This window comes from Scedosporium apiospermum, assembly GCF_000732125.1.
Source record: "Scedosporium apiospermum strain IHEM 14462 chromosome Unknown SEQ_SAPIO_0077, whole genome shotgun sequence".
NCBI classification, from domain to species: domain Eukaryota; kingdom Fungi; phylum Ascomycota; class Sordariomycetes; order Microascales; family Microascaceae; genus Scedosporium; species Scedosporium apiospermum.
The window spans coordinates 351,273-377,448 of record NW_015971778.1 but is presented as its reverse complement, the minus strand read 5'-3'; the positions used below and the strand labels follow the sequence as shown (position 1 = coordinate 377,448).

Genomic DNA, 26,176 nt, shown 5'->3' with positions numbered 1-26,176 from the left:
GATCCCTTTAGTTCCTCGCTTGAATATCGAAAGGCTTTACTCGACACTATAGAATGAGTGGGATGTATCTCGTCGGCCAATATCGGTGCCGTACGGAATGGACCAATACGAATGCCAGTGTAGCACCTCATGGGTAACCGTGGCTCGGTTTCTTCTCTACCACCTCGGTCTCCGATGCTTCCCGTGTGAGCTATACCTATGCTTCCTCACCTTTTGGCGACTCGTAATCGTGGAAGCTGTAAAGGTCTAAGCGAGATGATGTGGAGCTAGTGTCGAGCTTGAGGTTGCGAACCCCGCTCCGGAGCACTTTAAAAAGACCCGCGAAGGGCGGGCTGACCGAGCTCTTCACCAGAAGCGAGGAATTAGCGAATATGTGTGCGATGCAAAACGAATTAGCCGTCGAACATTCCGGGGATGGGCGTTAGAAATACGGACCCGCTGACATGGGATATAGTAGACTGTAAACTAGGGTGGCTAATCGAACTGAGCTGGCCGAACCCGGGGCGGGAGGTGGAAGCAGATCCGAAGCCAGGAAGCTGGCGAAGAAGAATATAGAGAATATATTAACTGCGATTTCGATGTGCTGTCGACTAGGCCAGTCTATTTAAACATTCCTTGTTCCCTTTTATTTCGTTCCCCTCATTTTTCTCCATTACTGAAATTCCCATTCGAGATATCGGGGTCTTTCTTGCCGACCAGTCCTGGAAACTCACCCGCCAAAATGAAGACCTTTAGTATCCTTAGTGTTGCTGCCTTCCTGGCGGCCGTTGCCGCGCAGGAGCTTACCGAGTGCGCTGTACGTCTCCCAGGGAAGAGGAAACACAAACACCTTTATACACTTACACCACCCATGACGGCACTCGGCTGATACATGCATTCTCTGTCTAGGAAACCTGCATCCGGCAGGCCATCGCTGCCGGTCGTGAGGGAGGATGCCGTAACGCTCGTGACCTCGAGTGCCTCTGCGCCAGCAAGCAGGCGGGTGACACCCTGAGGGATTGCGGATACTCCCAGTGTGAGGAGGAAGATATCGAGTCTATCCTCGCGTATGTTGTTGGCCTCTGTGAAGGTGAGAAATTACGCGTTACAGCTATGAAGATTTCGTGCAAGCTGACATGGATCAAAAGAGGCGGGTGTCCCGATTACCCATGAGACTGGTCGTCCTGAGGTATGCAGTGTCGAAAAACGGCTGAAAGTTCCAGAGTTGTGATTCGAGGCTACGGATGTGCTAACATGACTGCAGCCTACACCGGCTCCCACGGCCACCGGTGAGCCCGAAGCCCCTGCTGAGCCTACCGATGCTCCCGAAGAAATACCCGAGGAAGAAGTCCCTGAGGAGGAGGCTCCCGAGGAGGAAGCACCAGAGGAAGAAGAAGAAGCTCCTGAGGAGGACGTCCCCGAGGAGGAAGAAGTCCCCGAGGAAGAAGTCCCAGAGGAGGAAGAGGCACCGGAGGAGGAAGAAGAGCCCGAAGAGGAGGAAGATCCCTGATAGGACGGTCGCGAAGGGCAACAAGGGGCGCTTACAGAGTTCTCCCTGATCCGGAGAAGTGGCCCTTGAGTCCATGGGAACCGGAAGAAAAGAACTCCCGGATTAGGATAAGAGTACTTCATCAGAAGCAGATGTCTTTGTCTTCTTTCTTCAGGCCTCCGATTAATCAAGTATTTTTTTTCTTCTTTTTTCACCATTTTAGAAGCCAGTTCCAAAAACTTTACCAGTTCAGACCTTTGGTATTTTCGAATATGGTTCATTTCGTCGTTAGTTCTTATTTCAAGAACGGGATTCGATTCTTTCACATATGCCGTACGTCTTACAGGAATCCCACCAGAGGCAGGTTTGTGCTTTCCATTTTATTGGAGGCGTTTGCTTCCAGTCGGTCAACAGTTCCGACGCCTGCCAGTTCTATCAGAGAGTTTACAGCAATTTTCTGGGAGCTCTGGCTGACGGCATTGGCCATCCATTCCAGTTCTATTTTCGGTTTCCTTTACCACTCCGACTGCCTAATATCTACATGAGGATGGACAAGGCAGGGAATTTCAGTGACCACGATGCCACCCCCGAGAGGCAGTCAGAGGAGGCACTCTTACTCAACGACGATGAAACGAAGACTCGGGGAGCTGTCCACCCGTCTATTTATGGCCTTATATTGCATCTTATCTCTCTCTCACCTGGCGTCTTGATAGGTGTTAGTGCAACGACTATAGAAAAATCAAGGGATCGCAAGAGTGCATCCTTTTGGAGAGAAAGCGAATTTGGTTAGTTTATCACTGGAAAATCACCGTCCATGGTTCAGTTCGTCTGCACGGTCCGTATGTTGCTAACGGGAAGACAAGAGCCCGCAACGAAAGAGCTACCAGCCACCCACAAGCCTAAACTCTTCGATGCCAGACTCGTGTACAACGAGAGCGGGGACATGATTCGGCCTCTTTCGTATCCCGACTACTTTGGAGAACCGTCTTCAGATCTTGAGGCGGCTTGGGAAGATACCCTTCCTGGTAAGGACACTTCATTGGAAATTCCCAATGCCCGAGCTAGGCTGGAGTTGGCCAGAATCTAATATACGTTTAAAACAATCCATAGCTGTAACAGTCTGGATTACCCCCGAAGAGGCGCGGCTCTTTAAAGGGGGTAACCTCTATTTCGAGCCGGGATTAGGCTTGTACAAGGGACAGTAAGCATCGATCCCTGTGTGTCAAAATCTTCCTCGTGCCATTTAAGAAGATCGTGCTAGTTGACTTACCCTCCGCAGGCTTTCGATAACTCATGATCTTCACTGCGTCGTAAGAAAAACCGCCTGGCAATGTCCCAAACGTTCGGCATGGAATAGTGAGGCTAATGAATACAGAATCTGATCAGAAAATTCACTCGCTTGGGTGACTACCCTGAGCTGAAGGACGGCCCTGCGCTCCAGATGCACGTCGGTAAATACTGTGCCTTTTTCACTCCGTCTTGACATGCGTTCGAGCAGTGCTGGCCCGCGAGATATGACGTTCGGCTACGCAGAACATAGCCTTGATAGGCTCCGATTGAGCGTGGCATGTGCCGCGGATATGATGATAGCACCCATAAATTGGGACAACAAGGGGGAGACTGTCCCCCCAGTATGGCCAACTTTCCATACGTGCCAGGACTTGGATGCTATAAAAGAATGGGCTTTAGGACGAGACGCCTTTCATCCTGAGAGATCATATGCAAACGCTGGGAGACTTCGACAGCAGTCTCAATCGATAGATTTTTGGAAATGCGGATAATACACGCGAAGGATGTATGCAGGGTGTTGTGGTGTGTGGTCGTCTAACGTTACGTTACTTACGAAGTAATCTTAGGCAACAATACAATATGGTTCCTTGCATCGACATTGAGTACCTCATGTACTGAGTACGAAGTAGGTGTCAATTGATACCTTTTTATCTGCGTGTGCAACTACGAATGTCCCTGCTTCGTAAGTGACTCGCGTGAGGGGGCGGGAGAGATAGATCGGGCGAGGTCGGGCGCGGAGACCTCGCCCTCCCATTGATTTTCACACCCGAATCGATACTCTCATAGATCGTAAGCAGGAAAACGATTTTTAAGACCGGGGCATAGAAACTAAAGGCCCTGCTTGCTCAACCTCGGAAGGATTTTGCACCTCTTAGGAAATCTAGAGTGCGCGAATTGGTCGGAAAACTAACCATTTGGGGAAGAATGGAGGAGCCACATCTACATCCACGTCCACCCCAGGCGCCACTCCTTTTCACGGGAACCCCGACCTCGATCCTTGAAGAAGCAGATCGTGCCATAGCCCATTCGCGGCAAATCCAGAGACAGCTGGCTGAAGATATCCGCCCCGACGCCGTATCGTTCGCCAACGTCATACTGCCCCTCGCCCAGGCTCACAACAGACTCATGTCATGCACCCGTCATCTCGTCTTCTATCGATCCGTATCCCCAGATCCGGAAGTACGAGAAGCCTCCATCAAGGCCAAGTGTCTCTTTGATGACTTCGCTGTTGAGACAGCCATGTTCGAGAAGCTCTTCGCTCTCGTGGATGCCGTTGTGCAGAAGGATCCATGTCTGGATGAAGAGTCGCGTCGGCTTCTGGCAGCGATTCACAAAGAGCACCTCTCGAACGGTTTAAAGCTTTCGGCGGGACAGAGAGACCACTTCAAAGAGATCAGGGCACGCATTAACCGCGTGACGGCCGACTTTCGACAAAACGCAAGTGCTTCGGAGGTAGATGGTAACACTGATGGCCTCTGGTTCGGTCCAGAGGACTTGAGCGGTTTGCCAGATGAATTCTTGGCTAGATTGGAGCCAGGAACCGGCGAGAATGAGGGAAAGATGTATGTAAGCCTGAGCCAGATGGAGGCTGGGCCGATGAGAAGCTCCGAGAATGGAGAAACTCGGAAAAAGGTCAGCATGGCGCTTGCCAGGAGATGTAAGGAAAACATCCCACTATTCAAAGAGGCGGTCCTCCTTCGTGACGAAGCTGCACGACTGCTTGGATATCATAGCCACGCCACTCTTCGGCTCGAGGATCGATGTGCCGGAACGCCGGACACCGTTATAACTTTTTTAGACAGCCTCCGTGATCGGCTACGCGAACAAGGAATGAAGGAGTATGAAGTCTTGAGGCTTCTCAAGAAGGCCGATATGGAGTCTCAGGGAAAGCATTTTGACGGTCATCTATTCGCCTGGGACGCTCCCATATACCACACGCAGAGGCGAAGGCAGGCTGCTGTCGATAGCGAGAAGATTGCAGAATATTTCCCGGTTCAGGCCACACTTGGCGCAATGCTTGATATCATCGAGCACTTATTCGGGCTCGTCTTTGTTGAGGTGGGAAGTGAAGAACGCCATCGGCTTTCGCCCTCGGGGAACGGCAAGGATATGTCGTGGCACGAGGATGTTCAAATATTTTCCGCTTGGGACGACGAAGAAGAAGGTGGCAGTTTCCTCGGGTATCTATACGTCGACCTTTTCAGACGCCCGGGAAAATACGGCCACGTCTCCGTTTTCAACTTAATGCCGGTGTGTCTTTCCGGTTTCCCAGGCTTATTTAGAACTGACTGACTATTGTCCTAGGGGTTCACTCGTGAAGATGGAACACGGCAATACCCTTCCACGGCCATCGTGGCAAATATCCCCAAGCCTGAGCCTGGTAAGGTTAGCCTGCTGCGACATGGCCTCGTAGTGACACTCTTCCACGAGCTTGGGCATGCAGTTCACGACCTCGTTTCTCGGACTACTTATGCGCGATTTCACGGGTCCGACGGGACTCCGGTCGATTTCGGAGAAATGCCCAGCCAACTGCTTGAGAACTGGTGTTGGACTCCAGAAGTTCTCGGGGTTTTGGGAAGACACTACTCGTATCTCTCCCCGGAGTATCTGGCTTACTGGCAAGACAACTCAAACGGTGGCCCCAGACCCCCGGAGAGGATTCCGGCAAACCTCATTGACGGCCTCATATCACTCAGAAGACTCAATGATGGCATTAATTCTCTCGGACAGGTTTTTCGAGCCGTGTTTGATATGGAAGTCCATCATCCAGACAGCCGCGAGTCTATCCAGGCATTGGACTTCACGGCTCTGTGGAACGATCTAGAGCACGACATCGATCCACTGGACGGTCCCATGGACATCGGCTTTGACAATCAGTGGGGCCACGGCTACTCCAGGTTTGAGCACATCATGGGAGAGTATGATGCAGGTTATTACAGCTATCTTTTGTAAGAGCGCCCCCGCTGCACGAAGACACTTGAAATCTTGGCTGTTGTGCTAAATGTTTGGCTTTTATTCCTCCAGCTCCGAAGTCTATTCGACTGATGTGTTTCACGCGGTTTTCAAAGCAGACCCGATGAATGCAAAAGAAGGGCGAAGATACCGATATGCGGTCCTTGAGAAGGGGGGAAGCTGGGATGGGGTGAAGATTCTCACAGAGTTTCTTGGTCGGAGGCCTTCCAGCGATACGTTCAACAGGGAGCTTGGTCTCGAGTGAGGCGCCCCTAGGAATTCTGTGATATTTAGAAAGGTCATGTCAAACGACGTCTTCAACTATCTCTTGAGATTGGTGGTGTGCGTATTCTTTAGCGCTATTTGGAGCATGGTGGATAAATTATCTCTACAATGGTTCCGATCTCGTCAAGACCTCTAGGGTCCATTCCAAGTATCATCGTGGTACAGCGGTCGGTATGCCTCTGCCAAATCACCTCTCCGCAGGTGACACGTGGCGCATTGCTTGTAAATGTGGAAGAAGCTAAATCGGGCCTTGACCCTGGGAGGGAACACGGATGGGTCGTCCAAATAGTCTCGATCCGAGAACCTAGCGTATCGGGATCTTTGGTGAGGAGATATGTCCCATTCCAATCAGCATAGGACTCCCAGGGATGCACGGCTCTGAACTCCTTGACAAGGGCATGGTCAACGCAGCGCGGGGGAAGCATACACGTAGGTCAATAGGAATTTGATGTCTCGTTTTCTTAAAACCGTAGGCATACTTTATTCGTAGACCTAGGAGGTACGCTCTGTCGGGGTTTGTCCAAGTTGCTGCTGGTCAGGGAGCAGACCTCCGTAAGCCCCGGCCCCACATGCACCCGGTTACCGGGGATCCCAGGCTCGCACGGCCGGCGATTACTTATGCGTAGGGACAATCGGCTGCCCACAACGCCGAAGCCTCCTGCAGTTACCTCAGACCCGGCTATGAGACGGCCTCTCTACCAGTCCAATGTCCATTCCAGGTCCGTGCTACATGAAGTCTCCGAAGGGAGCAGGTATCTCTACCCTCGAGGACAAGGAGGACGAGGAGGACTTCGAGAGATCAGATTTAAATCCGGTCCTTCATCATCGCTTTCGTCCTATTATTATTCTTTTCTGGTCAACACAGCTCTTTTTGCCTGCCTGTCCTTTTGGGTATGTGCTGGCTAGCACCTCTCGAGCAACTTCTGGTAAGGCTTTCGATGTGCACTGGGAGAGTGCGCCAACACAAAAATAGCGAGCGTCTTTTCGAGGGCTGACGATCGAGTGTAATGAAACCCGAATCAATGAGTACTCGGCTCCTCTCGAGCCGGAACAAACGAACCTTTCCCTCTTGCCATAGTGACAGGAAATATCCGCTCCAAACCCAAAATGTCGCCCTTTTCCAAACGCAGAGGCCCCCTTGCAGTCACCGAAAATTCCAAGCTTTGACCCCAACGCGTGGCCTCTGTCAATGAGATTCTATCCCTGCTTCCGGTCCCGGAGAGCCAGTTGCTAACAATGGTCGGCCGGCGTGCCCGAATCAGGGGTGGTCTAGGTTATTTATTTTAATAAGTGCTGAGTGTGCGGGATGTAGCTTTGCTTCTCGGGGAATCTAAATTCGGAGATCAAGTAGTGAAATGTGGTCGTGGTAAAGAGACGTGGTGACGAGAGCTCCCTTCAGCGCTGGAGACGCGCTGCGAGATTCCCTCGTGGGGTTCTCGACAGAAGGCTTCTTTCCTCCCACCTTTTGCTCGTGGTAATACCTATTATCGCGAACCAGCTTGGGGGCTGTCGTTTCGCTATTGGATCTACCGCCACCATTTCTTAAATACCAGTGATGTCAGTGACGTTGATAATCTATGGCATCGGAATACTCGGGCTTAACGAGGTAGACATCAAATGCTTCCGCTGCTGCCGGTGGACGGCGCTCATCTGCCGATGGTGGGGGGGAGGGGGATTGGTGGGGACTTGGGCGAACGATGATGACTTGGTCGTGGCCATTTTAGGCAATCTGGTTGCGCGGCCAGTGTTTCACGACAAGCGCCGACATAACAAGCGAACTCTGAAGACGCAGCGGAAGCGGAATGCCAGGGACCTGCGGAATCAAACATGAAGCGGACGGCAATTGGCGATCTGAGATTGTCAGCACCTAATAACCTGGTAACGGTATGGGATTAATTTGCGCTTCTTTTGGATCTTGACAGCTTGACACTCGAGGATTTCCATTTGCATGAACAGTAAATGTGTCCATAACTTCACTGCTATTGTTGATCTTTCTATATCCTAAATTACTATGTAAGTCGGTGCCAGTGTTTGACCTTGACCCTGTTTTTCGCATCGCTTAATCCAGGACTTGAGACGGATGTGCCTCAATGTACAACGGTCGATTGTTTCCTCTTCTAACTGTTATCAATCATCAACGGAAGCAAACAGACAGGGGTCAAGTGTAACTGCAATTGTTCCAGCGTTGTAGTCCTTCGCAAGTAGCCTTCAATGATCTGATAACAGGACTCGGGAATTGTCCTCACCGCAACCTAGCGTCTCTGGCTCATTCATGGTTGGCCGAAATTGCCATGCTTCAACCACGATGGACATGTGTCTGTGTCTGTGGCATGTGGTGACGTTTCCCGTGCTCGTGTGCCCACTTGCCGCGAATGTTCATTTCAAAATTTCATGGGGGGTTGCCGGGATTCCAACGGGACTGGGTATCGAAACAGGCTAAGGGTCCATGCCGGGGCTGCCAACTTGTCACCCACCATTTCCCAGTTCCACAAGTGACAGACGCAGGCATCGTGCACCAAAAACCTCATTTCCGCTGCAGCTGTCAGGGAACCGCGCCCAGATTAATCAGATTAACACCTCGAACCTTTCCTCATTGGGTTTGATAGGGTCGCAGGGACCACATCCAAGACCCCATCCAATGCGTCCATCGTCGTCATTGCAGGTCAATCCACGTAATGGAGCTGACGTTTTGTGAGCAACGCATCTGATGTTTTCTTATCCCTTTTTCTCCCTTTTTTTCGGCAAATTTTATACTTAGTATTTTCCGCTTTGCGAAATGCAACAAGTCTCAATATGTTTAAGAATCGAAAGATCGATACTTTTAGATTATTGGTCTGAGGCTTGATTCGCGTGTTATCGGGGATCCTCTTGCTGCATGGAAGAAGTACTTTGTACTTCTCCCTTTTCTTGCACGCGACCGCCATTTTCAGGTTCTCGCCAAGGACGAAAGACCAATTTTAAGTAACAAGTACGAAGTAATACGTACTACTTGTACTTTGTGGGTCCCACCTTAGTTTCAAGGTTGCAACTTCTTGATTCTGGCGTGGGTCTTCAGGAGAAGAAACCAGGGCGCAGTTATGATTGTCATTGTCGGTACGAAGGACGAAGTACCACAAATACTTCGGAGGACCAGTGTGTGTATCCCAAAAAGAGAAAGCGAGAGAGGGAAGAGCAAAAAAAAGTCGGCCAAAGTCAGCTCTGGTCTCTCATCTTCAACCTTTACTCCAGGAGTCTAGATCTTGTTCCAACTCCATCTTTCGTTTCTATATTTCTCTTCTCTTCTCTTCTTTTCGGCCCCGTGTTTCCCATCTTTTTCATCTTTTCCTCCCCTCTTCCCTCACCCTGCTGTGGATCGAAATATCCTCTCCCACTCTCCCCTTGACGAGCACATCCCACCACTCAATCACACCTGATGATGTGAAGCCAGCCCAAACAGCCACCGTTAGAAACACGAAGGAGAGGAATTGATCTTCCCTCCATCCATTCACTCATTCCCAACCACGCTTTATGATTCTAGAGATCCCTCCTTACCCCAGTGCACCTGTCCAGCGTGGGTCTTGGCGGGGCCTGACTCGACACGCGACACAAGACACAAGACACAAGCTCTCACCCTTTGCACTTTCCGTTCCTAAAATAAGCAAAATCCCCCTATTAATCAAATAGCAACCACGCTAGACACCACCGCCAAGTCTCGACGTCGATCTCTTGCCAAGAACCATTGGACCAGCTCACCACTTCAGATTGACACTAAAGCCCCATCTTCCAATTCTTCTCTCGACCTCCATCCCTACCCGAATCCGACCAAAGCGAGTGTGTCGGGGGTGCATCGCGACCTGACCCAGCCTGAAAAGCGTTGAATGATTCATTCTTCTTCCTTGCCCGGGCAGCGCGAGACCCTTTGCTTGCCTTTTGTTCGAATTCGAGGCAGGAGTGTGTAAAGTTGGACGGCCTCCAATCAGCGACGAGATCCTTAAATCCAGGTCGTGGTTTTGAATGACCATGAGAAACGGCAGCGATCCCTCTTTATTAACCGGCCCAGCGCTCGGGGCCTGGAAAGCAAAGATGCGCAATCTTCTTGGCTTCATGTCTGCCCGCGTCTTCCGCGGCAGGCTAAAACTCATACTCGGCCTCGTCCTTCTCGTCAACATTATTGCCATGTTCACCCTCCCCGACAGGTTATCAGACGTCACTTCCGGCGAAGGAGCAGGCCCGCTCTTGAGATGGCACGGTGGTTCGAGCGGAGAGGCTGAACCCGAAGGTGGCGGCTTGAGGTTGGTCGTTTTTGGTGCCCCGGACTTGGCTATGGGGCGTGAGAATGGAGAGAGCGGTACTAGCAAGAGCTGGACTGAGTATCTTTGTGACGAGGTAAGTTTTGACTGGTCATGTCCATGTCATGTCGTACTGCTGTGCTCCATTAGACTGCCTTGGTTTTGTTCCCAGCGATTCCCAGCCCAGGATACAGGTACACATATATGAAGAGCGTAAAGGAACCATCCCGACTAACTTGTGTGAACCCCGCAATGTAGCTTCGCTGCTCTACGCACTACTCCTTCGTCCCCTCCATTGACGGATCCAGACCCGACCCCGCCCTCCTCTCGAACACGGCCTATCAGGAAACACTCGAAAACGTCTTGTCGCAGGAGTTCGACGAAAACCAGCCCGGCTTTAACTATACCTACATCGCCGACCACTACCCCGTTCCCACCCACGACGATCTCGACGCCCAAGTCGCCAGGTTCCTGCAGAGTAAGCCTCTGAAGAATCCGCCCAAGGAGACCCTCTGGGTGTTCAACTTTGGAATGTGGGATGCCTGGACCCTCGCCGCCCTTCCGCGCGAAGCCGCCGTGGGAGTCGTCGATTACATGGTGCTCAGGCTCTTCCAGCAGATCGAGATCCTTTACAAGGCGTCTCTTGCGGACACGTCCATTGCCTTTTCCGACTTTTGGGGCTACGCTGATGCCGACGTAATCGAGAAGCTCAAGGCCGACAAGCTGGAGGATGTCCGCGGTGAGCGCGAGATCTTCCGCGTCCTCATCCCTCGCGTCGTCGACATCTCCATCACCCCAGGCTGGAACTCTATGCGACCGCGTCCTCCGCTCCCGCACTCGCCGGCCGTCCACATGACCAACGCAGCGTACTTGACGAAGCGGTGGAACGACGGCGTCGCCTCGCATATCGCCGAATGGCAGAACCTTCCCAACCCCGAAACGGACGAAACCGTCGATCCCGATCGAGCTGAAGCACGCAAGCGCCACGCGTCTGCGCCCAACCAAGTACAAAAATCCGAGAACCAGCGAAAGAGGAGGGGAGCAGATGACGATCTCGAAGCTCTTCTAGCCCCCTTCCCTCTCCGCAAAGCCTTGCAATACGACGCGCCTTACTTCGTCCTCGAAGCCATTGTTGAGCGCCAGCTGCGCAACGCCAAGCTCAGGGACGAGCTCGGCCGCGGCGAGAGACCCCCCAGCGATCCCCTCCGCTTCGATGAAGTTTGGCGACCCTGCTCCGAAGGAGATGCCGAGCCCCAGCAGCGTATCTTTGGCTCTCGCGTCAAGACCGATGCCGATGCCAACAACGCCAATCAGGGCGAGAGCGAGAGAGACGGAAGCTGGCACGCCACCTGCTCGAACCCGGATAAATATCTCTGGGAGACGCCATTTACCCTTACTGACAAGGCCACGCGCGAGTTTGCTCGCTTGGCAGCCGCCGAGTCCGACTCCAAGTTGGAGTTGCGCGAGCAGACGTCGGTGCTGAGCCTAGCGGTTACGAAGAAATCGGAGGATATTGACTTGGCGCTTTAGGATGGGTCGAGTTATGCTTCTGCCGGATTTTTATGACTTCTTTTCATCTCAACCTTTTCCTTCTTTTGTCATCTGGGGGGCATTATATATATATAGGGGTTCTTATTGGAATTGTGTATATTACCTTTTCTTTTCCGCTTCTCATTTTCTTTTTGTTCATTTTGGCACGCATTGGAACGGCGTTCGGCGGTAGAGGCAAAGGGAAAAAAAAAATTACATTGAGGTGAATGGAAATGGATCGATTCCCCGCGAGCCAAAATGGGCTGAGCTCTCTTTTATATTATTGAATGTACCGGAACTGTTCTCGAGCGGAGAAGACCCCGATTTTCTATTTTCTGGGAAAGTCGTCGTTGTAATATAATAATGCCACCTGGCCACGAATACGAAGGACATGACGTGTAGCAATATACTCACTATATATATACATATATATATCCTTCGACGAATCATTCAACATCCTCTCCAATCCAACAATTCCGGCGAATTGGGTTTTGGGGGCCAAAGCTGGCTAATGTACGAAGTATGTTGTTGGCTCTCTCTCTCTCTCCAATCGGACTGGACCCGGGACAAAAGAATTGGAGGGTATCGAAAGCCCTCATGAAGAAGAACCCGAGGGAATGGAACTGGTTCGGGTTTTCGTAAAAATTTCCGTAAACGGCGTCGGGAACGAGGGTGGGAAAAGGCGTCCGGCATGGAAGGAAAGGCTTCTCATGCATCTGGATTTGATCACATCTCAAATTTCGTCACCGAGTATCTGGAGAAAGCTAGTTTCAACATCTGAAGTTTAAAGGTCCTGAACAAACAAAAAGTATATTCAAAAGAAGTTCAAAAAAAATAAAGCCCTAATGAAAATAAATATTGGGAAAAAGCAGAATAAAAACTAAAGCAGAAAGCCTCCGGTCCGATCCATCTCCTGCCCCCCATCTAAATGTATATGCAGAAAAAAAAGAAGGATCAAAAAAGATCCTAAATGAAATCATCATGCCTCATTTCAGGATCATGAAATAGCCGAGTCCTCTAGGTCTGGACCAAGAGACCACATCTCCGTTTTTCCCCCCTATCCCGAGAAACCGCCTTTTGGGGGTCTCCCTTGTATCCTGGATTTGTCTTGTTTGCCCAAGCGCTATCCAAGAGAAGAAGGTAAAAGAAAATATCTCGAAAGCCGAAAGAAGACTCCGTCTTCCCCACATCGAAGAGGCCGTTCGAGGATCATGGCAAGTCGTAAACAAAAATGGAAAAAGGAAAGAGGCGAAACACCCCTCTCACCGCGCATCGGAAAACGATACCTGCTGGGCGACTCTGTCCCAATCGCCAGCAGCAGGAAACCCGTGTCAGAGACATCAAGTAAGTACCCCAATTACCCCAATTAATCCGGTTTCCTTCCATAAGTGAGATGCCTGAAGAGACGCCATGTTAGCTGCTGAACCATCTTTCCTTTCCACATCGGTGAGAACTCACAATACGAAATAAGGCATCAGCTTGTTCCGCCGTATCGCCCTCCTCATGCCATTCACAATACCCTGAATATCCTCAAACTCCCAACCCATAATCTCCTTGAGCAAATACAGGGCAAACCCTTCCAACGATGAGTCGATGAACTCAAAAGTGAATAGCCCAAGCTGCTTCATCTTTGTATCCTTGGGCCAAGCGCCGATGGGCACCTTCCAGGTCTGGTGTACCACGTCAACGAAGCCCACCTGCCTCATCAAGTCCTCTGTCGCTCCCTCTTGGGAGGGGTACCGGAAGCTCCGACCCGTTTTCTCGCTGGCTTCTATGAGGACCTCGTACCATTTCGTAAAGACGTGATCGGGACCCACGAGATCGGTGTCGCTGCGCGTCTTGATATCGAACTCGCAGTGCTCCAAGTAGCCGCCGGGTTTGAGGCGGGAGAAGGCTTGGGAGTAGAAGCGCGACCAGTTGTCGATGCAGCCGACGAGGTGGCGCAGGTGGACAAAATCGAAGTAGTCGGGTTTCCAGCCCCAGTTGAGTTGGGCGTCGTCGATGAGGAAGCGGCAGTTAGGGGGGATCCAGGTAGGTTGGATAGGTGAGATGTCAGTGCCGATTACTTCGGCGGAGGGTAGCATATCGGCGACGTCGCTACGAGGGTGGGTCAGCGAAACTCGAACGAGTTGTCGGGTAAAATCTACTCACATGGCCCATATTCCTGTCCCTGTCCCAACATCGAGAATCCTCTGCGGGTTATCCCCAATCGGCGCCAGGTACAGCTTGTCATCAAATAATAGAGTCATCCAGTGATGTCTGGATCGAGAACAAGTCAGCGACAAGAGATATATGTCTCTCTTGCAGGATTGCTACTCACGTCAAGTCTAAGCCTTCCATCTGCTTCTGATCATTCGGTCCCCTATACGTGTCAAATGTGAGCCAAGTCCCCCCTATGAATCTGGGCCCATTATATAACCTACCAATACGCCGTGGACGGTGACCGCTGGTAAGTGCGACCGTGGATATTTCGGTAGTTCAATATGCTTTCCGTTAGCGAAGCAGTTGTGGACATGGCGCTCCTTTAGACGAACCGGGTTAGTTAGCTGCCGAGATTTGCTTATGAAGAGAGAGAGAAAACCGAATCCCGGGCGAGAGAGGAGGAAAAAAAAGCGGGTGTCACCTACGCAGTTTCGTCAAAGGCAGAGTCATTGTCAATATCGGTTTCTTCATCGTTGTGGTCGACCAGGTCAGGGTCCTGATCGAGATGCATGTCAGTACCGTGCTCCATGATCACCCAAGCTTTGCATATATCATTGAGCTGAGACAAAACGCTCGCAAAGGGCCAAACACTGCACCCGGTCTCCGAGACTTTGGCCTAATGGACAGCGGAATGCGGGAAGGGAAAAAAGAAAAGAAAAAAAAGCAGAAGGCGCATCCCCATTCTGTCATCACACATCATGGTGGAGGTTACAGGTCTATAACAATCAAGTCGTGTAGCGCGATGGTGGCAAAAAAATGGAAACAAAAAAGACAACGTATATCCACACAAGATGGCTCGCTTCAAACAACCCCGAGGACAATATCGATATGAAGAAAAGACAACATACGCCTGGAATTACGTCGCTTCCTGGCATATCGATATTCATCTATTCCATACCTGGGTGGACATCGGAGGCGCTGGATTGGATTCTTTGCGGCGAGAGAAAAAACGAAGATGGAAAAGAGCAGTTGGTGAGAATTGGGGGCGAAAAGGAGGCGACGCGGATGGGATGGGATATGAATCCAAAATGCGACGCTGGGAACGGCTCCTCGTGGTACTCGCGGTTATAGGATGGAAGTGCCGGGTGAGAGGGGGTGTGGGTGAAGCTGTCGTGGAAACTTCGTTTCAGAGGACCTTGAGTATGCGTATGTCGAGGCAACAATGGAGAATATTAGATACCGGATTGGACAGGGAAAGAAGAAATGAGCAGATGAGGCTTTTGCGGATGGCTAGATGAAGTCTTATAATAGTCTATTTTCATTTGAAGATAATATGTAGGAGGCCGAGAATGGTCAGAGAAGAGAGGCGAGAGGAGATGCAAGAGAAAAAAAAGTGATGTATCAACTACCAAGTTGTCACACCCTGGTTCCTTCTTCTTGTTCGGGGACGACGGAGGGAGGGGGGAGGGGGGAGTCAGAATCGGGGAGGATATTGAGGGTACTTGTACTCGGTAGTCGGTGGATTTCTTTGAATGGAATATCAGCGCGAGGAAGGAGAGGAACAAGAGGAACAATTGGAACAAGAGGGAAGGAGGCGCTAGGCGGGGGTGTGCGGTGCGGGAGGAAGGAGCAAAGCCGTGCTAGCATGTCGAGAAGAAAAATCCCAATATTCTGGGGACGCTAAGCCCAAGAGTGGCTAGGATGGGGCGGGCAAGGGGGGGAAGCCGCATTGGAGACAATTGGAGTCTGTCGCCTGTGGCAGTTGCAGAAGCTTGTGGTTTGGCTGGATATTATTTGCAACAGGCACGGTGGACTTGGGACTTGGGAACTTGGTCTTGGGGTGTCAATCGACTAATAGTCCTCGTCCTTACGAAGTAAGTACGAAGTACACAGGCGTACACTCTGCGTTTTGCTGTACTTGATGGTACGGCGTAACAACATCGAATGTGCGCGAGGAACGAAGTTATTAGCGGGGAAACTCCGAGGAGACAAGTAAAGGGCAATTTCTCGTGTCGAGAGCATCAACTCAAGAATTGTACATTCACATTCGAAGTACTTCGTCAGGCGTATTTTACTCCGCCGAACACAAAATGAAGAGGTAACAATTCAACCCTTTGGAATTGAAGAATTGGGGGTTGTGCTTTATAGTCGCTTAGGATGGAAGTGACAATCGATGGGTCAAGATCAACTTCAGTGCGCCATTCCAGAAGCAACTTGGATGTTTGTAATAGACATCAGGGTGCCACGATTCGAGCTCGTGTGTCTGTATTCATCTACTGATCAATTATGATTAATTTGCTTTCATACATTCTGGCCAACAACCCCCGAAACAAGCTCACAAGGGGTGGCGCTGCAATAGTTCCAGTGCTACGGTACAGGCCGCCACGGTATGTACCTATCTCGCCCGGGATCTGGTTCGCAGACCTCAACCCCCGTCTCCAGTACCGGTTCCAAGAAGCCCTTCACTAAGGATGCCACTGCAGGCGTCTTCCTAATAGAATAGGCGGCTCTTCGCTTGAAACCACAGACGTGGACGCACATACTCATACTAATCAATACCCTGTCTCCTCCGAAAGACTGATCCGGTACCGGTTCGCAGTTGCCGGCCATGGTACTCCTCCTGCAGGTCCAGCCCGCTACAGCGGGTCGATATTTTGTTCCTCGTTCGATTCTACTGCCTTTGCCTTCTATGCGCGATATGCGAAGGAACAGCGGTTTCTCCACTCCCTTTAACGTCACTTTTTCCCTCTTTTTCTTCTGCATTACGAAGTATTACAACGGAGCCATCGCAGCTACCGCTAGTCCGGTTCTCTATGTACTTGGAGTGTACTCAGGAAGGTGAGTATTCAAGTCGCTTGCCTGGTCGGTATTGAACCCTGTCCGAGAGCCCCCAGTGTAGGACATTGATCGTAAATCTTTAACAAGGGCAAGACGACGCACAGGTATTCGAAAGTGGGCTAATTAACCCATCGATGATTTCACCATAGCCTGGAGCCATTTTATTTCAGTCTGTCTTGTCTCATTTGCACTCGTTCATCGTCCACGAGTCCAAGGTCGTTTTAGCGCCAGTCAAGTCTTGTCCTTCAACCTCATCTGATGGGAATTCCTGATGGGTGGGTAGGTAACGACATTAGCCCCTCGTGGTCGAACCACGTTTCCTCTCTCGCCAATTACCTGTCAAGAAAGTGTCAAGTGTCAGACAACAAGACGATGCGGCTTTCCGATGAAAAGGTCCCCATCCCCCCTTCTTCTTCTCCTGTCTGCGCAAGTGTGCCCTGCCCACAAGTGAAATGGAACAGGAAAACAGGAAATCAAAATAATAGAGACAAGTCGGTGGTTTCCGACTATTCGACCACATTTCTGCAAAATGCATGCAGGCAAGGCATATTACGCCGAGATGTTTCTGCAAAGCACAGAGTTGCCAAAACGGAAAGTGGGCTCCACTCGATGCAGACAGGGAGAGGGGGAATGGTGAATGGCGATATTGATGCCTTTAGCGGTTTACGCTAATATTCTGGTTGAGGGGAGGGGTGGGCTGTCCATGGGTGTTACTTACCCAGCCGGCTGGGACGAAGGTACGAAGGTACGAAGGTACATTGATACATACTTCGCAGTCCGAACTGAGGAGAGACTTGGAGGAGGCCGAAGGAAAGGAAGTATCAATTGATGAGAGCGGGGTCCAAGAACGCAAATTCCGCCAGAGTGGTGCACTCACTGCACTGTGCGGCTGGGTCGCAGTTGGCATTCCTGATCTTTGCCTCTACGGTTTTGATCTCGCAAAGTATATTTTGGATCGTCGGACACTGCATTCTTCACGGGATTCAGAGAAATGGACAAACAGCTTCGCATGTCGTCGCCCGGTGGGCCTGCCCCCGCCCCCCTGCCTCAGATGTAACTAAGTTGCGCTTTTCTGGGAAGCGAGCAACGCAAGTGCCAAAGCAGGCAGTTTCACGAGGTACATACGGACAATGCCAATCGTGATTAGTGAGTGCCTAAGGGCAGCATGACAGAGTTCACTTCCTGTACCCGTTGCTGTCCTGAGTCATGAGTGGAAAGTACTATTAAACTCTGCTCTCCAAGTGGCAACCAAAACCACCTCGCAACTCCAAGTCCTCGAAGGTCCCCACTCAATAGACTCTCTGAACCATAACGGCTCTTGAGCATGTTGGGTGGATGCCGCACAACCCGAGTACGAGGGTCCCAGCAGGTTGTTGTCCGTGGGAACTCGTGGTTGGCCGATGCAGGTTAAGTCGCTCCCAAATCCCAAAGCCCCCCCGTCTCCACTCCATAAAGACGCATGCAGAAGGCACATCTTTTGTCGAAGCTGGCAATCCAATCATCAGCAGGACGAAGGATGGCTTGGAGTCGTGCGCCAGCACAATCTACACGGCCCCTCGAAGGGCAAAGACGAGGGGACGAGGAAATGCATACCCGTATGTATATCTCCGTGTTTCGTTGCAGAAGGAGTACATTGTAAAACTTCTCGTCGGGGACCTGCGGGCTTTGTTTAAGCAGTAACGTAACGTATACATGCTTCTGCCCGCCCTTTCCAAGGCATGACCAACAAAGTTGTCAAGTTTTGGTGCATGCAAGTCTGGTGTCGATCAACGAAGGTCGGCGAAGTAGTGTCCGTGAACGTTCCAAGGTGTGTGCATGTGTGAGGAGTCACTTTACCTCGTGCCTCTTCCTCCCTGAAAATCCAGCCCCGTTTCCCGGTAATGGACCCAAGGGTACGGTCGAGCCTCCACCAACGAGTTGCCAGCAGCCATCTCATCTCCCCCTCCCCACCCTTCCCTCTTCTCTTCTTGGAGAACCCACCAGAATGGCTCGCCGTTGGATTGGATAGTGTCGGAAAACACACCGAGTTCTTTTCTTTTCGGTCAGGTTAGAACTCTTTTTAGGGGAGCAACCGACGAGCCCAAACTTCGAGACACAAAAGAGATTTCCAGCATTCCAGCAAAAGATCAAGCTCGCGCTGTCTCCTTCGTCTTTACCAGAGAACCCGGAAACCCCGTTCCCGCTTCGGCTTGGCATAGGTCCTGTAAATAATAATCATAGGAACAAGGATTAAAAATTAACAATAATAATAAGTATGCGTACGAGGCACACCCTTGAGATATACTTGCTACCAAGGCTGCTTGTTCCTTTTTTGGAACCTAGGCTTGACCCGTTCCCGCACCAGTCGATCGGTGCGGAGGAGGATTAACACGGCCAGATAATTAAATTTAGGTTATTACGATACTTCGAGAAAATCAATTTAGTTTACGAAACAACGAACGAGAAGAGAGTCTCGGTTCTAACTTCTCTGTACGAAATAGACCGGGCGGGACCCATCTTGTTTCTCCACCCTGATCCTCCAGACCGGTGGACAATGGGCAAGGAGACGACAGTTGCTCTTCGCCAGTGAAGGCTCGGAATGGGATCGTTCTATTTTGGGGGGAGGGGGAGGAAAAGACAAAGTTGGTCTGGTCTTGTTCTCTTCTGGGTATAGTGGTGGACGATCAACTAAACCGGCCTTGGCTATCATCATTGATGCCTCATATTTTCTCCTTTTCCCACCTTAGTTGACTTCGCTGTGTTCTGTTCAGAACTGGGCTTCATTCATGGGGCTTCACCGACGAAACGGTCACCGGCTGACCGGCTCAAGTTTGTACACTACGCCCACTGCTTCGTATTTTTCCGTTACCACCCTGGTTGCCCATGCATGGAGAGCCCTCCTGCATCGCCACAACCTAGTGACCACTATCAAGTAATGAAAATTGTTGCCGTTCTAGGTCAGTCATACCTCAGTACTTCGCTTCGTAGTCTGCTTCGAATGCAACATCCCATGTCCGACATACATACACTCGCACGCATCTACGAAGACTCTCTCTCCCTCACACACACACATTTTTTTTTCATCGGTTTCTTGATGCATGGCACCAGCACCCTATGGTTCCAGTTTCATCCTTCATTGGCTTGTCGGCGCTTGCTCCGCATGATGCCACGCAACACCTGGGGCTGGGCGAAGGTTTTTTTTTTTTTTTTTTTTTTTTTTCCTAGAGAATTATTTTCCTTGTGAGACCAGTGGAGTCTTGGCATATAACGGGCGAGAGAAAGAGGGTGCGAGAGAGGAAAAGGTTTTTTTTTCTTCTAAAGAATGGCAGGCATCTGAGCGACGTCGTGATGACCAAGCAAGGGCTGATGAATGCTGCCGATTCATGTTCTCCGAGGCGGGATGCCTCGCAAGTTTCCAGCGGGGGTGGTGAAGCCGGTCAGCACTACTCGCATTGGAAGTAAACACATTGAATAGTACATACGAAGTAGTGCGGGACCGGCGTTGCAACATTGGAGAAGAACAGCTTCACGTCCTTCATCGGCGCAAATACTTCCCTTAGGCTTTCTCACTCACACTCGCGGGTTGCAAAGAGGCAGAAAGAAGAAAAATGTTTCAACGAATCTGTAGGATTTCACAAGTGACAGGTCCTCTGCAGCAGCAGAAGTGTGGGAGCGTCCCAAATGGCCGGTGCGACTCCCTCTCCAGCAGGACGGAACAGCCACGCCAAAGGGCTTCAAATCCCCGAGGATGAGGGGGTAAGAGTCTGCCTTTTGCTTGCACCTGGGTCGCCCCAGGGGACTTCGTTTGAACGACGACTCGAACTGTACGATCACGGCACCAAGACAAGGGAGTAGCAGCTTGATTCTTGAAGGGTTTTATAACCATAGTCTGGAGGTACGAAAAAATAATTCATCTCGAAAATTGGAGCCAATTTGGGTTATATTGATATCGAGCAGTGCGTATTCGATTCCCGCTACATTAAGGTACCTTCTTCGTATTCAATGACCTGCACAAAAACGCAATTCCAGCACCAGAAACGACACTGAATCGGACCGGACCGGGCCGGCTTTACTGGGAGACAACATCAACGCCTCGCTATTCGCATTCAGGTTCTCCTTCGCAGCAACCGCCCCAAAAGACGCAAACAACAAGAGGCGTGAGACACCTCCATCTGCTAAGAATATTAGAAGCCACCCTCGGGATAAGCCCAAGAGTACTCGGTATTTCATGACTTCGCTCTTCTTGCCCGTTCCGTCGCTCACAACAGCCAGCGCTGAGATGTTTCCCAATCCTCCAGGGGAGCCCTGTAGATCACACGACCATTTTCTCCAAAGGTCGATCAATCATCACCCAAAAATAACCTTTAGTCTTCTTCTGCATTCTTCTGCATCCCCGCTCCCCTACAGACGCACCGAGAAACTCCGAAGCTGGTAAACTAGGCACGCCGACCAGCCCTTCTCGAACCGGCCTCGCTTCTCCTATTGTCGGGCCACCAATGGGCCACCATTCTCTCGCCATCTTGTCCAATGTCACGGCTGCTCGAGACAGCCAATCTCGGGGTGCCTGAAAGGTCCAACACTCGCCCTCCCTCACAAACCAACCCACAACGCCTCCTCCAGCCCCCAAAGCTGGGTGAAGAAATATCGGATCCAACCCCCAACCCCCAACCCCCCAAAACAAGCTCACCTCCACGGGACCGGCCCGCTCATCCCGCAAGTTTCCAGAGCCCCGGTTTCAGTCGTCCGCTTCCTCTGGGTCCCTTCGTCTCCCGTTTCCTCTCTCCACAAGCGGGGCACGAAGAAAAAAAAATCTCGTTTGCTTTACCCCACACCAACCCAGCCCGACCCAGCCCACAACCGCACATTCTCGTACGAACCGGAAACCATGAGGGTTTTTTTTTTGCCAGCCTTTCACAGGCTTGTTTTTTAATTTACCACTGCTTACCTCGTCCAGTCTGGAATGGTCAGATACTGAGATCCGAAACCAGAGACATAGGCCCTTCTGACAAAGAGAGCCGCAAACGAGGTTGCCCCGCCCTGAACCAAGCCACGCTTCACTCTCTTCTGTTCGGCCTAGTGGGCGCTTCGGACATCTACGACTTGCAGCATTGGCACTGGCCCGCCTAACTACTGCCCGCATCCCTCACCCGGCAAGGACGGGACGTGAAGACATTCACGGAGACATCGTTACAGGGAATCGCCCGAAGTCGCGGCGCGGAGGGTGGGAGAGGACATTATACACATTGTTAACTTACAGCACCACCAACATAACCACGCAGAGACATCCGCAACTAAATCATACACTTTGACACATCCGCTCCACCCGCAAACACGTTTCGTTTCCTTCTTTGTTGCATTCCTTTATTGATGCCTGTGCCTGTCTCGCCCCAACTGGGAGAACAGGGAACCGCCTGGAAATCAAAACCCTCCCTAAAACCTCCCTTAATTTCCTCCTGACAACTGCACTTTCTCTCTCTCTCTCGGGGGTATACCACTTATCCGCCTCTTCCTCTTCAAATTCAGCTAAATGCTCTTAACCCTCTCCACTTGCCAAGTTTGCCGTTCACCGTCCCAGCTTTCTCCATCGGCCGAAACAAGGCTAAAGAGCTAATAAGATATGCTATCGGACTTGCGCCATGGGGAGCTGTGAATTGCCACTGCAGGCCGAATGACTCCCGAGTCTACCAAAAGCATAAGGATGCATCGCGGCGCGGTGGGTCTTCGACATAAAGTAGTCGATGAAAGGAGGGGAGAGAGTTCATTCCTAGTCACTACCCATAACGGGCCAGTGTCTCGTTCGTAAGGAAACACCCTTCACAAGTGTGCAGGGACCTGCGTGGCATGCGTAGAAGCAACTGACTGCCGAGATGATAAACCCCGTCACCACCTTGGAAAAAAATGAGCGTTTGCCAATTCATCACTAGGGCTCGCCCCCCTCCTCGCACGCATCCACAAAAGGAAACGCCCTTACTCCTCTTCCGAGTCCGACGAGTCACTACTATCCTCCATCGCCGTCGGCGTTAGAGCCGCGGTAATCGAGTCATTCATCGTCTTAGGCGATCCTGCCCGAGCACCAGCACCACCCGTACGGAACTGATCGCGGATGCCCTTGAGCTTGCTGATGCGCTCTTCTTGCTCCCGAGCGTTCATGGGCTTGTTCTTCTTCTTGGGCTTCGGCGGCCGCGACAGCGGTGCGTTGTCCATGTGGGGACTGCTGCCGCCGCCGAGACCCGCATCCGCCGACGCCCCGCCGTCTCGTCCGAAACCGGGAATCGCCTTGGCGCAGAGATCCCACAGCTTCTGAATCGCGTTGGTGCTGAGTTGGTCGATGTCCAATTCGAGCACACCAGCATTGTTTTCCTGATCCTAAGTTAGCACATCTGCACGCTACGAATAAAAGGACTACGGGATACGACAGTGGAATTACTACTTACGGCTTGGCCGGTATCCTTCTTGATAATCGAAATTGCCTGTTCGATGCTCGGATACGAAGGATCGCTGAGTGCATTGGCGATCTGGTTCCTCTCGGCGGCGCCCCAAGAGCGCTCCTTCTTAGCGGGCTTCTTAGCGCCGCCGCCGGACTTCTTGGGAACCGCGGGAGCCGTCGACTTCCTACCACCACCACCACCACCGGCGCCACCCTTGGCCTTGCCCGGCTTGCTAGGCCTGGCCTTGGCGGGCTTCTCCGACCTCATGGCGGCGAACTTCTGTTTCTCCGCGAGCAAACTCTGTTGGACGGTAGACAACACAGTTGACTGGAGCCTGATGAGCGCCTCATTCGGGAGATCCTCCATGTACAGCTGATTCAGCTTCGTCGTCTCCTCTTGCAGCTTCTCCTGCAGCGTCGCGATCGTCGCCGCCAGCACCGCCGCGTCGCCTCCACCCACGGAAACCTCGGCCTCGGCCTCGGACTCCTCGTCGCTGTGGAGGTCGGATGCCGTCGATCCCGCTTTGCTGGACGCGTGCTTGGCGAGCCACTGGTCCTTCTTGGCCATCTCCGACTGGAAGAGAGACCTGAGCTGCTTGCCCTGGACGTGCACGGGGGTACCCGCCGTGTTGAACTTGAAACAGTTATTGAACATCAGATCCATATCGCCCTGGAACTGTTTGGGGTGGGTGTACTCCCCAGCGTTCAGCTTGGCCGCGATCGTGCTCAGGTCCATTGGCTTCTTAATTATATTAAAATACGTAGGGATACCGAGGGCAACGGGGTCAACGGGGACGAGGAAGGCCGCATTGAGGTGGAAGTGCTTCTCATCCATAATTTCACGAAGCACTTCATCGCAGAATTGGATCTCGGGCTTGAGATTCTTCTTGGAGACTGAGGACTTGGACGAATAATCGATGTCCTTGCTCTTGGGCGGGTGAATAGCCCGCTTGGGCCTGTCGCCATCGGCATTTGTCGAAGCGCGTCGGATCTGCGGTACACCTCCTGGAGGCAGGGCGAAAGTTTGAGACTCAGGACCGTCTGTGGGGCTCGTGGCAATGCTGGAAGCCCTGCGGTTCGCCTGTGCCTGCTTCGACTTGGGAGGTGGGCGTTCCGCAGCCGCGGGAGTAGCAGCCGCCTTTGCGGTCGGAGTCTCCGCAGGGGGAGACACGTGGTGGGCAGAGGCGCGGTGCTCGTGGTGACGAGACGGCATATGCTTCGACGTGGCCTTGGACCGCGGAGGCTCCTCCTCCGGCACGGATAGCGATTTTGTCCAGATGGTCTCGACGACGTTTAGGCCGGCGTGGGTGATGTCGTGATACTCGCCATTGAAAGTCAAAGTGTTCTTATAAATTAGAGAAAGCCTTCCCTTAAAGTCACCGAGGGTGCGGAAATGCTGGTCGCGTAGTCCGCGCTCGAGCTCACCGAGATCTGTAGGGTCCTCCACCTTGTCCAAGTATGCGGCCGCGAGCGTAGGCCAGAGCTTTACTACGGAGTCCTTGAAGTGCATTCCGTTCTTGGTCTTCTTGACACCCGCGATAATGCGCCGCATCTCCCGCATCTGGTAAGGTGTGAGGACGCGCTTTTCGAGATCGGTGTTGTTCCAATTTTCTATGCCTTGCAGTCCCTTAGAGTTCTTAAGCTCGGCGGTTACTGTCGAAACCTGGACCTCTTCCTGCGGCTCTGTCTTGGCGCGTTTCGCAAGGGGCTCGTCGCCCGAATCCTCGTCGCGTTCCCGGGCAATCTTGGCCGAGGAAGTGGGTGCGGCATCATCCATCGCCACGTCGACATGCTCGTCGACGGGGGACTGGACAATGGCATCGTCGGTAATGTTGAGCTGGGACATGCCTTCGGGACCTTGCGTAGAAACGTCTTGTTCCTGTTCTGTGGCGGGAGATTCTCGCTTCTCGTCGACGGCCATAGCGTCGCCGGTGTCGGCAGGTTTCTTCTCCTCAGGCTCAGAAGACTTGGGTCCGGCGGATTCCGCCTCTTTAGATTCTTCGGTCTTCGGAGGTTGCGCGTCCGAAGAAGAGGATGGCTTTTCTATAGTGGAGGGTTCGGTAGCAGTAGTCGTAGAGGTGGTGATAGCTTCGGTGGTGTCAGGCTTCGCATCAGCGTCGGTCATATCGACGTCCTCGCTCTTCTTGGCGTTTACCGTTGCCGGCGCCTCCGGCTCCTTCTTCTCCTCCTCCTTCTCTGCCTCGGCCTTAGCTTCCGGTAACGTTACGGAATCGGCGTCTGGCTTAGTGCCCGCCTCGTCAGCAGGTATCGTCTCTGTGGCGGGGGCGGCTTCTTCGGATTTGCGAGAGGCGGCGCCCTCTTCGCTGGTGGCTGTTACGCCGTTCGGACCGTCGTTGCTATCCGACTTAGTTCCGTTGCCGTTGACTTTTGGTGCTGCCGCTTCGCTTTCCGCGGCTTTGGGACTAGAAGGTGGCTTGAGCCTGGTCAAAGAAAAGACTGGGTTAGCAATTGAGTCCGTCATCTCCAGGGGAAAAGAATAAATCAATTCATCATGCATGGCGCGAAGGCCAAACGCGAGGGCGTGCATATCACTGGAGGCACAGATAAAGGGCGAATGCGCATACCCATTGAGCTCTGTCTTTTGTTCCCTAGACACGTCTGGGGACGCAGACTTCTGCTCCAGTGTGGGAGCATTGGGTTCTGGTGTCGCCATGGCCGCCATGGACTGAAGACGGGACGAGAATAGGAGAGAAAAGTAGAGAAAATGGAAAAGAGGTTTACGGACGGCGGCTCGTTTCGAGAATGGCAGGCGCGCCGACGAAAGTGGATGGATTCAGCCCGAAGCGTGGTCGAGGATGGCGCATGCGATCAAGCTGGATGGAGGATGTTTGACTGAAACAGCTCCAGAACCCAGACAAGTACGAGAGAGAGGGAAAGTTTCGCGTTGGAACCTTTTCTTGCGATCGACCCGTGACGTAAGAGCGCTCTTTCCGTTGGGATTTTTTGTCAGTCACGGCCGAGAGTTTGACGTCAAAA

General features: G+C 51.9%; 5 protein-coding genes across 5 annotated transcripts; 3 read left to right on the top strand and 2 right to left on the bottom strand.

Moving 5' to 3' along the window:
- Positions 1 to 721: 721 nt before the first annotated feature.
- On the top strand, positions 722 to 1,489 carry SAPIO_CDS1765 (uncharacterized protein; the record flags this gene model as incomplete). The annotated part of the gene is made up of 4 exons (XM_016784954.1): positions 722 to 796; positions 889 to 1,069; positions 1,128 to 1,168; positions 1,244 to 1,489. The coding sequence occupies 4 exons, from the start codon at positions 722 to 724 to the stop codon at positions 1,487 to 1,489; spliced, it is 543 nt and encodes a 180-aa protein (XP_016645251.1).
- A 2,193-nt stretch (positions 1,490 to 3,682) lies between these two features.
- On the top strand, positions 3,683 to 5,975 carry SAPIO_CDS1764 (Metallopeptidase MepB; the record flags this gene model as incomplete). The annotated part of the gene is made up of 3 exons (XM_016784953.1): positions 3,683 to 5,008; positions 5,063 to 5,706; positions 5,783 to 5,975. 3 exons carry the CDS (start codon positions 3,683 to 3,685, stop codon positions 5,973 to 5,975), a joined length of 2,163 nt encoding a protein of 720 aa, XP_016645250.1.
- A 4,082-nt stretch (positions 5,976 to 10,057) lies between these two features.
- SAPIO_CDS1763 (uncharacterized protein) lies at positions 10,058 to 11,793 on the top strand (the record flags this gene model as incomplete). Its single annotated transcript, XM_016784952.1, has 2 exons — positions 10,058 to 10,360; positions 10,522 to 11,793. The coding sequence occupies 2 exons, from the start codon at positions 10,058 to 10,060 to the stop codon at positions 11,791 to 11,793; spliced, it is 1,575 nt and encodes a 524-aa protein (XP_016645249.1).
- Positions 11,794 to 13,159: 1,366 nt separating this feature from the next.
- On the bottom strand, positions 13,160 to 14,506 carry SAPIO_CDS1762 (uncharacterized protein; the record flags this gene model as incomplete). The annotated part of the gene is made up of 6 exons (XM_016784951.1): positions 13,160 to 13,190; positions 13,252 to 13,890; positions 13,945 to 14,052; positions 14,114 to 14,155; positions 14,217 to 14,315; positions 14,421 to 14,506. The coding sequence occupies 6 exons, from the start codon at positions 14,504 to 14,506 to the stop codon at positions 13,160 to 13,162; spliced, it is 1,005 nt and encodes a 334-aa protein (XP_016645248.1).
- Positions 14,507 to 22,719: 8,213 nt separating this feature from the next.
- On the bottom strand, positions 22,720 to 25,853 carry SAPIO_CDS1761 (Transcription regulator bdf1; the record flags this gene model as incomplete). The annotated part of the gene is made up of 3 exons (XM_016784950.1): positions 22,720 to 23,112; positions 23,187 to 25,620; positions 25,765 to 25,853. 3 exons carry the CDS (start codon positions 25,851 to 25,853, stop codon positions 22,720 to 22,722), a joined length of 2,916 nt encoding a protein of 971 aa, XP_016645247.1.
- Between the last annotated feature and the right edge of the window lie 323 nt (positions 25,854 to 26,176).